The sequence below is a fragment of the Glycine max genome, chromosome 7 (assembly GCF_000004515.6).
Source record: "Glycine max cultivar Williams 82 chromosome 7, Glycine_max_v4.0, whole genome shotgun sequence".
NCBI classification, from domain to species: Eukaryota; Viridiplantae; Streptophyta; class Magnoliopsida; order Fabales; family Fabaceae; genus Glycine; species Glycine max.
Window position 1 is genome coordinate 40,224,065 of NC_038243.2, and position 11,409 is coordinate 40,235,473.

Genomic DNA, 11,409 nt, shown 5'->3' on the forward strand with positions numbered 1-11,409 from the left:
TGAGAATAAAATAAATGTAAGAAAAAAGTTTGAAATTAGAATTTTATTATTAAAAAAATACAGTAATTTCTTTTACCTTTCTAAGATATTTTTTTAAAATTTAATATTTATCCATAAACAAAACCAAGGAAAAAAAATAGTAAAATACCATATCTTTACGGGAGTAAAATATAACGTTATTAGTTTCTGTTGTTAGTTAAAAGATGATGCGATTATGAATAAATCTTTTAAATATAATGAATGGTTGAAATTAATTGATGGTAAGGATTTAAAATAAAAATTTTAATATACGATAAATTTCATGAAAAATTTATTAGGGATCCAAAACAAAAATTAATGATAAATGTAAAACATATTTAATCTTTAATATTTTTATCTAAGTTTACCTTTTAATTGTTATAAATATATCAGCACATTCTTGCATTTTCCATTCAACCTCTTAACCTTCTCTCTCCCACTTCTATTCTCTCTCTCACTCACTTCTAATCAATGTCATTTAAAAAAATTGTTTTTCCTAAAACCAAAAAACGCCGACAGACAAACATTAACATTCTTCTTTCTACTATTTTTTTACTAATTGCTAACATTAAGAAAAGACTTAGTTTAAATAAATGTTAAATTGAAATTTTCTCCTCTTTTTTTATATCAAATTTGTGGAATATTTTGTCTTTTCATTTTTTAAATATTCATAATTTTCAGTCTTCTTAATTTTTAATTAAAATATTTCATCCTTTATATTTTTAAAAATTATAATTTTAATTTCCATGATCAATCTCAAACGTTGATTGTGTGCTTTTGTAATCTTTTTTCTATATATAAATTAAGCTTATCAAAATAAAATAATTAAAAAAAATACTTTTTACCTAACTAATAAACATACACATGTCAATCAACCAGTGGTGGAGCTTGACCAATTGGTTTGAGGGGACCAAAATTATAAGACATATTCATATACTCAAAATTCAAATTAACATAATTATGTAACTAAAAAAATAAATTAATAAGAGAAAATTATACTCACATCTCCTAATTTTTTTTAATTACGCATAACTATTTTTTTTTATTCTTACACTAACCTCTTTTATGTGTTGAAAACTATACTGGATAGAGCACCAAGTACCTATTCGGATCCACATGAGATAATGATCACATTTATTAGTAATCACGAGATTAGGCCACCTAATCCTACTTAGAGGACGAATTACCAAGATGGTAATCAGTACACACAAACCCAAGGTTTAAGGCCCAATAATGTTGGTATAAAAAGGGTAGGACTCCAAGTAAGAACTGTGATTCATTGAATGCACATTTATTATCTACTTTATTGCTCTAGGTCAAACCCTTATTTGAACGTCAAAGTAACTTGCAGGTACATCCCCTTTTGAAGAAGGAAAGGGGATAATAAGGACCCTTCTGCACAAGGAGCAGTACTCGGTTATATTGTAACATGAACATTTTAGCATCCACTATGGGGTCGTGTAATATAGTCCCTGACCCCAAGAATTATGGCAATTACACGAACTGGAACAAACACAACAATAACAAAACAACATGTGAATCAACAGTATAAAAAAGTGCACATGAAGGACTAGATCGACTTATCCTTAATGGTGAGTATGCTACAAACACAAGTATGAGATGTGTTGGCACCACCACATTGTCATTGGAGTACAAGTTGAGTTGTGCGGTGAATACGTCTAAGTGTTCATCCGGATCCGAGATACAATTATATTGTTTAATGTTCAAGGGTTTCCATGTGGTGGGTAAGGGAGTATCCACGAAAGAGTGCCAGTGAATGCCGTCATTGTGGATGTTGAGTAATCTGAGGCGGAAGTGCTTAATAAATTATAATAATTATGATTATTATAACACGTATATATTCTAATTAGGTAAACTTTTAGAACATAAGTTATCTATTTTTTTATAATTACAGAAAGTTTTTTTTATTATTACAAATTAGTAATTATAGTAATTATGAAAACTATAACAATTATCATCTTAAAAGATCTTTGTATTTTCAAGTTTTTTCTCACAATTTTATTATAAATATCTTAAATTCTGTTAGGTATTATCTCGATGTTATATCATAATTATTTTATTATCATGATTTTATTTAAATTAGTATTCAAATATCAATCATTAATCAACTTTAAGTTTTAACCTATTTTACCATAAAAAATTGGTAGATTTTAAAATAATCAATTGTTAACATAGTATTTTATTTTTCTTATTCAGATTCTATGGAGGGATAAATATAAGTAAAAGACAAGAATTTATCTGTCTTTTCATTCTTTCTCTAAGATAAATATCTAATTCTTTTCAAACTTCTTTGAATTATTTTTATATATTTTATATAATATCTATTGACATATCTGTTAATATATATCTATTAAAATTGAAAGTAAATAATTGATAATGTATTAGAAATTAAAAATAATAATAAAATTACTCTTATAAATTATAAAATGTGAATTTCAAACCCATACAAGACACGAGACACAACTAAATAATAAAATTAATATATAATAGATAAATTACAAAAATATACTAATTTTAATATATAAGAAGATAACAATGAAATAGAGATATGAACAGTGAGGTACGACACCTGTGTTTTCACTAGTTATTATAAATGAAATAATTTTATTTGGTGTCATCTTGTTTTTGGACATTTTTATAAATTATTACAAAATTTTATTTTAAATTTCAACAACTGAGTTCTGACGAGGTTGGAACGAGTTTTCTAGTCCTCTAAGTGGAATCTCCAATCTTGAATCTATTAATCTATTGATACACGCTCTGAGTGGGGGACGAGGTATCTATGTGTCTATCCTTGAAATTAAAAAGGTACCTATTAGCCTTGTCTTTCTGCTTTTCCAAGTGCCACGTCAGCCAAATGTCACGGGGAGGTGAGTACCCACACTATCCGAGTACGTTTTTTCAAAAACAAGTTACACCAGTGCTTTTTTGCACTAGTAAAAATTATTATAATATAATTTTGAGATGTTAAAGTAGATCAACATTCAAAATCAAATTCAAATTACCATTAAAGAACAATTCGATAATCTTAAAAACGTGTAGTTTATTTTATGAAAAATATAGTCATTTTTTAGATAATGCAATCAACATTTATAATTTTTAATTCAAATTAAGTTGAAGTAAATACTTAAATTATTTTTTTGTGTGTGTGAACAAGAGTATCCTTCAACCAAAATCCAAGGACTAATCCCCAAGGTCCTAAGATCCATGGTAGTTAGAATTAAGTAATAATGTTTGAAAAATTATAAATATAAAATTAATATTAATACCTGATATAAAAGTACGATTATAATTGAGAGATTCAGATGAAAAGTGTTTATTAGGAATAAAAGTACGTTTAACCTAAATTTAAATCGTATTATTTTAGTGAATGTCAGAAAATTGAGATGTCGTTGTTGTTGGATTAGCGGGCGCAATCAGGAGGGTAAGTTGGATGTTTCAAACAAAAAGGTGTAAATAAATAAGTTAAATTATTATTTCATTCATTTTCCGTAGCTATTATCTGTGGCCGCACGGTTATACTACCATTGATCCATTCCATGCTATCGTAACGCTAATGCCACCACTCCATTTACTTATTTATCTTTAAAAAATAAAACCTTCAATTGAATTCTTTAAAATTACATGTATTATCGTGTAGAACTTTTAAAAGTTTCATATGATTATATTAATTTAATTCTTTAAAATTTTTCTCATTATTATTAATTAATTTTTATCATTAATTAATTTTTCTCATTATTCTTTAAAAAATAAAAGTTATTAATTAATTTTTCTCATTATTATTTTAGTTATTTAAAATTTTTATCATTAACTAAATACTTAAAGAGTTTATTTTTCTATCCATTAATCTTTTTTTAAATCTTATTACATCACTCTAATAATTTATTTTTTTGGAATTAATTTAATAATAATTTAAAATTTTAAGAATTAATATGAAGATAAACTGTTTAAAAGATTAACTTTATTGTTGGAGAAAGCATAAGAAAATTGAAAAATATAAATAATGATACATTTTCTTTTATTCAATTAAAGAAAAAGTGAAAAAAAATGAACTTCTAAAATTGAAAATTTAGGGGTGTATTAAATTAAGATTTTAAAAGATTTTTTTTATAAAAAAGTTTTGTGATAATCCATTAGAATTTTTAACTAGTATAAATAATTTTTCTGATATTTAGTTAATACTTTTAAGATTTTTTTAAGAAAGACAATAAAATTGGTGATATTCAATTAGAATTTTTTATAACTTAAAAAAAGTCTTTCGGTATTAAAAAAATAAACAAATTTTGATGAATTAATTTTAAGAAGAGTTTTGATGTATTTCATCATATTTTTAGTATAAAACATTCATCAGATAATATCACCTCCTAAACTCTTGAGATTTCGCTAGACCTTTTTTCTTTTTGTTTTTATTAATTACAAGACTTTTTTTTCTTTCATTACACATGCCATCTTCTCTTTAACATCCTTCAAGATACATATGTCATATATATATTTTTCTTATTCTTTTAGAATAAAAAAATGTCCAATACACTCCTCCCTTTGCACTTTTTCCTTTATTTTCTAAATTAAATTAATATTTATTTTATGTGTTAAGACTAATCATATTTTTCTTATCGTGACAAAGTTCATAACTTGCTTGATGCAATGTTTTTGTGATTATTATTCTTAATTTCGTCATCTACATAATCAGTCATCTTAGTACCAATTTTCCACTTTACTACTCTTCCAGTATATGCTTATTATTTCATCCCTTTTAAATATGTCATTAAACTTATCATAAAATAATTGTAATAATTAAACAAAAAATAAAAAAGTAATATATAATTTTAAATCTATTGTTTATATAAAAAAATGAGAATGAGAATGTTGCAAAGAAGGTTAATGTAGGATAACATAAAGCTAGAATTAATATAGCTATTAAAAGATTAAAAAATTATTTTGGTTTTACTTTCTTTTATCCAAACTTCATCATTTCTTGTTATCTTTTTTATTAACTCTTATAATTTTGAATGCATTTTTAAAATTTACATAATCCTTTCAAATCTTATATATATATAAAGTCCTTTTCAAATCCTTTAAATTCTTATGATATAAATATATTAAAATCCAAACTATCATAAAAGTTTTTATAAGTAAATATGATAAGTCATAATATTTAATATAATTTTTAAAACACACACCATTTTTTATACTAAAATAATCTTTTAAAATCCTAATCTAATACTTCCCTCATCTTTCCATTTTTTAGTTCAAATTTTAAAAATTTCTCTTTCTAGTTGTCATTTTTTTCACTTACAAATAGTGTTAGTGTATACAAGATGCATCATCAGGTTTGGTATGAAATAGATTCACATTGAAAGAAATATTTATTTTGTGTGTTTATAGTTGCAACAAATTTTTTTTATTATTTTCTGTAGAAGAAACTTCATACCAATATGGTGATGAGGAAAAAAAAAACATATATGATGCATCAGTGGAGGATTATATCAAGATTTATTTGTCATTTTAAAATTTAAACCCAATATATCGACAATAATTAAATCCGGTAAATAAATAATTATTAAGAACCTTGTTTACTTTCCACGGATTAAACGCAACATGGGAGACATCACCTGCTTTATAAGCCCACAAACTCTTTTCTTTTTTCTCACTCATCGTTTCTGTTTTCTCTTCTTCCTACATTCTCTCTAGAAAAGAAAAGAAAGGAAAAGAAAAGAAAAGAAAAAGAAGGGAGTGCAGGTAAAGAGAAGCACACACTTCACACACAAACCAAAAATCAGGTTCAAACACAGATCTGGGAGAAGAAGAAGAAGATGGGGCAGGACCAGAACCAGAGATCGCTGATCTATGCGTTCGTGTCTCGCGGCACAGTGATTCTCGCCGAGTACACCGAATTCAGCGGCAACTTTAACACAATCGCGTTCCAGTGCCTCCAGAAGCTCCCTGCCTCCAACAACAAGTTCACCTACAACTGCGACGGCCACACCTTCAACTACCTCGTCGACAACGAATTCAGTGAGTGTTTCCTCCCACCGATCTGGTGGAATTTCGATTCGAACATCCAAACGTGGTTTAGTGAAACTAAATGAAATTCGTGTTGCTTATGATTTGTTTTAGAGGCTAATTTGACGTTCGGTGTTGTGTTTGGAAATGAAATTAAATGAAATTCGTGTTGTTCTGATTTGTTTAGAACTAAATTGAAGTTTGGTGATGTGTTTGGAAATGAAATGAAATTCGTGTTGCTATGATTTGTTTAGTGGCTAATTTGAAGTTCAGCGTTATGTTTTTGGAAATGAATGTCTGACTCACTTTTTTTTAGCTTATTGTGTTGTTGCGGATGAATCGATTGGGAGACAGGTGCCTGTGGCTTTTCTGGAGCGTGCGAAGGATGATTTTGTGGCGAAATACGGTGGCGGGAAGGCCACGACTGCGGCCGCGAACAGCCTGAACAAAGAATTTGGGTATTGAATTTGTGATATGTGAACTTGATGATGCTGGATTTGTTGTGATTTTTGTTGTTTTAGAGAATATATAGTTATATACTTTGTTTTTATTGCTTGCTGTAGGTCCAAGTTGAAGGAACATATGCAGTACTGTGTTGAGCACCCTGAAGAGATAAGCAAGCTTGCTAAGGTGAAAGCTCAGGTTTCTGAAGTTAAAGATGTCATGATGGAGAATATTGAAAAGGTAAAGATGCATATTGCTTACTTGCTTTGACTTAAGAGGAAAGTATTACGTAAATTGAATAGATCAAGTGTAAATTAAGTAGATCGAGTTGCATTGTAATCATAAATGGCAAGGGTTGTGTTTTATAGAGGGAAGTATAATTGTGGTTGTGTTTGTAATTTTTTATAACAACAAAGACAAGGGAATGCAAAGAGTGAATCTTTAAGAAAACCTAAACGTGTGAATGCTTAAACCTCATATATGAAACTGTTAAAATTGTCTGGCCTGCATTTTGTTGAATTACAGCATTGTGCTCATGCGGTATTGATGCTTTGTTAGTGTTACACATGGCACGTTTAGAGTGAAGTGATTCAATAAAAAATTTAGAAATTAGAGAAGATTAAACTCTTAAATGAAAAGAAGTTAAAGGAATACTACTAAATGCACCTTTATTTTATTATTCCATTGCTTTGTTTTCATTGTTATGAAGTAGGGCTTCACAAACAGGTGTTCCAGGAATATATCAGATCTAAGGAGAAAAACTATTTGATCCAATCTCATACTTATTATTTTAAAATTTTAGCATCCTATCAATTTTATTCTAAAATGAAATATGATAGGATCTAATCTAAAACGTTTTGAATTATATTATTATTATTTTTATTTTGGTTAGGACAAAATATAAGTCATATTTTATCTGTTTTTTCTCCTTTTTTAAAACATTTTTATATAAAACACATTAAAATGAGGCACTAGAACAGAATCAACAGATTATAAATTCATCCAAAACTAATAAATTTATAAATATATTTAAATTTAAATCATAAGATGTAATTTAGAGGATAAGGCTGTAGATTAATAAAACTAGTAATTTCAAAAATGCATATTTATATAAATATAGGTGATAAGATAATTTCATAAACAAAATCATGTGTATATATATTAGTTTGGTTTGGATTGGATTATATTAGTCTTTGAAACTGGATCTGATATCCAATCCAATAAAAAAATTGCTCTTTTTTTGCTCTTGTTTTTTGGTTCATTGTAGCTGTTTACACTGAATGAATTGGATCAGTTTATGAGCACTTCTACTTCTTGCAGTCATTAACTTTCTGCATCCTATTTGGCTGTTCCATTGTTCTGTTTATATTCTTTTGAAACAGAGGCTTCAAAGACGCACAGCCACTTGCTCACTCTATACATGCCTTATTATGCTATATAATTGCTGTGCTTTATTGAGCCATAATACGGTGCCCAAAATTGTGATGATTCATTGCTGTTATTGTACCAAATGTTCTATCTTTGAGCTTTTCTATATGTGCAGTATAAATCATTTAACATGTATTTATAATCTTCAGTACAGCAGTCATCTTACTATCCACTATCCTGTGATAGTGGTTTTGCAGCTGTCTGCTCCACACCACTATCCAGGATAGATAACAATGATGTTATAGAGGGAAAGAATATGTATCCTAGTGTGAAGTTAGATTTTGAGGAGGCATATCATAAGGCGAGTTGCGTTTTTTGTAGATGACGTTTCATGATAGGGAAGTACTTTCAGTTCTAGATTGAGAAAGTGATTCGAATGTGTATGGCAATCTTTCTTGTGATATTGAATAGTGAGCCATGGGCTTTGTTTTGTCGACATCAGGAAGTTAGGCAAAGGGACCCTCTATCTGGTTGTTCAAGAGACCATGGTAATGGTCTCCCACCTCTGGTTTACTGATGATACTATTTTATCCTTTTCAGGAGGAGGATTTTGACGCGTGGATTTTTTTTTTTCCTATCCTAAGTTCTTTGAGGCTATTAAACCTATTTCTTTCTAAAAGTGAATCTAGCTAAAATTAGTTTGACTGAAAGCTAGACTTTTTGATAGGCCCCTAAATCACGGGCCTCCACTTTTTGTTTTTACCGGAGGAGAGGCAGGAAATGAGGGGACAAGAAGGGAATTGTGTTTGGAGAAATCTGTTTGGAGGGAAAGGAAGGAGTTAACATAATGGACAGGTGCAGCTGGATATTGGAGAAGTGTGTGAGAACCAGGGAAAAGGGGGAATATCAAGGGTAGAGCAGGATGGGGTTATCAAATCTGTGAAGGGACTTATGGGAAAGCTTTTAGCCTAGGGGCAGGATGGCATTGCCTGCTTCTCCATGTTTCTCTCTTGTTTCCATCAACCTCTGTTAGTTCTTTATTTTAGTTACTGTAATAGAGAGCTGCTTTATACTTGATCCTGTAATACCTATTAGGATAATTGTTCCTAACACTTCTCATGATTTTTTCTTGTAGAAAATGTGTACTTAATCTATATTTAGGCAAGTTATGAAGGCACAAAAATTCTAATTTGATCCTGTTTTGAAAAACAGGAGGTGATCATGTTGGAGGGAAAAGGCACATTTTTTTTTTTATCAAATAAGAATCCACCATGATTAGTTATAGGACTCACAAATTATATTTGATGATAAATGTCTCTCTTTTTCCAACAGAATCATATCATGTTACTAAATAGCAGGGTTTAGGATCCGAATCCCAGAAATTGTATTCTCCTTAAATAGTTAATGGTACTTTAATTGCTCTTGTGTTGGCCTGCTGAGCTTTGTGTATGACTTTTCAAGTTCAATTGTTTTTTAAGTCAAATAATTATAAATAAGCCAAGATTTAGTCGTGGATTTGTGTAGCAGTTAATGCTTATTCAACTACCAATGCTATTCCTCTGCATTCTTAAAGACAGTTAAAATTTTGTGCATTTCAATGACACATAATGGAGTGTGTTTCTTGTCTTTTCTATGCCATAATAATATACATTATGTTCACTAAAGAAAAACAGAGATTAAACCAGTCATACATATCAGCAGAAAAGAAGTAAAGGGAAGGAATAAGTAGTAAATTTTTTTGCATTCCAATACCTTTGATCGGACTACGTAATGCTGCACAAGGACTTCTATTCAGATTATTGACATGCTTGTAATTTAATGTAGGTTCTGGACAGGGGGGAAAAGATAGAGCTTCTGGTTGACAAAACTGAAAATCTTCATCACCAGGTCCGTTCTTCGATATATGTGCATCTGCCTGTTATTGTTTAGGGTTTTGAAGGTCTTGAACTTTGGATTATCTCTTTCATGCTTCAAGATCATTAGTAAATATTTTTTCAACCTCTGGGTTTCTTTCTTTTTTTTGGTGAACTACTATTTGATTTGATGCTGTAGTGTCTCTCTTGGTAAGACTACCCATACCTCTACCTTACAAAAAAACGGTTGAGGTTGATTTGGAATAAAACAAATTATTGGTATTCTTTTAAGTGAACTGTCTTTGCTTACTATTTGTTTACTTTTCACTGTTTTTTTTGGCAGGCACAAGACTTCAGGAATTCTGGGACCAAAATCCGTAGAAAAATGTGGCTGCAAAACATGAAGATAAAGCTGATTGTGTTGGCGATTTTGATAGCCCTGATCCTCATAATAGTTCTCTCTGTCTGCCGTGGGTTCAATTGTGGAAAATAAGCATCATTTTCCGAGGAGTCATTTTACCTTGTTATTTTGACCTTGTGATTATTTTATGAGGAAAAGATATGGAATGAATGCATGATTTTGTATGTAGTAAAGATATCAGATCGTATACTGTTCATTTTAAAGGTTTCACAGTATCATATAAGAATGCTTTGGAAATATTATTTTGTTTGTGTATTGTAGTTCCATTTTCATTCACTCATCTTGTCATCATTCTCACAATTATGTTCTGTAGCATTTTCAGTGCAAAGCTCGAGTATTTTTCAACCAGATTTTGTACCTCACAAAATCCGTTTCTATTCGTGTATAAAAACTGTAAATTTATTGAAGTACCATGATAAGGAATTCGAGCAATTTACAAAATAATAATAATGAAGAGAAAATTTTTAATTACTTGTCACATTTTAATTTGAATAAAAAGAGATAAAACAAGATAAAATTTCAAACTATTTATAAATATAATATAGAAAAGAAATACTATTCAAACTATACAACTTATTTTTAATTTTATGAATTTCCTTTTACTCATGGACCTTGGGCCGCTACATCTCAACGACATCCAAGATGAAAAGTACAAAAAACAATAGGGTGATGTCAGCTGCATTCAGCATTTTAAATGAATAAGCAAAAATATCTTTCACTTGAATCGATTTGTATGAGTCTTACGGATCAAGTTGATCCATATGAATCATACGGATCATGTATGACTCATATGGATTAACTTGATCCATATGACTCATATGAATCAATTTTGAGTCATATAGATAAAGTTGATTTGTATGATTTATACAGACGAACTTGATACGTATGAATTTTAGAAATGGTGGAAGTGCTGAAAAAATACCAGAGTCCTCTCAGTCTTCTCTGTGTGGTGATATTGGAAAGTGGTGGTTCCAATTTCAAACAGTGGAGTGGCCTGCTAGTTCTGTGCATTGAAGGGCTCAATGCAATACAGTTTCTTCATTTGTTTCAAATTTATTCGCTGTCACATGTAATCAATTATCAATTATCACTCACCAACACTTGCTTTCTCATTCACTTTCTGCCACTGTACTCTTTTCATTCACACGCCACTTCTCCCCCAAACGACAAACTCACAATCCACACACGTATGATACTTGAACCCACAGCCGAAATTAATACTAGTCCTAGTTAGTCAGTTCATCTAGCCCTTAATTGATCTAGCCCAGTGAGCCTGCACTT

The 11,409-nt window shown here is 29.6% G+C and overlaps 1 protein-coding gene across 1 annotated transcript; it reads left to right on the forward strand.

Moving 5' to 3' along the window:
• Positions 1-5,676: 5,676 nt before the first annotated feature.
• Positions 5,677-10,365, forward strand: LOC100799609 (vesicle-associated membrane protein 722). The gene is made up of 5 exons (XM_006583871.3): positions 5,677-6,054; positions 6,359-6,500; positions 6,606-6,726; positions 9,679-9,741; positions 10,051-10,365. Exons 1-5 carry the CDS (start codon positions 5,853-5,855, stop codon positions 10,198-10,200), a joined length of 678 nt encoding a protein of 225 aa, XP_006583934.1. The 5' UTR covers positions 5,677-5,852; the 3' UTR covers positions 10,201-10,365.
• Positions 10,366-11,409: the final 1,044 nt, after the last annotated feature.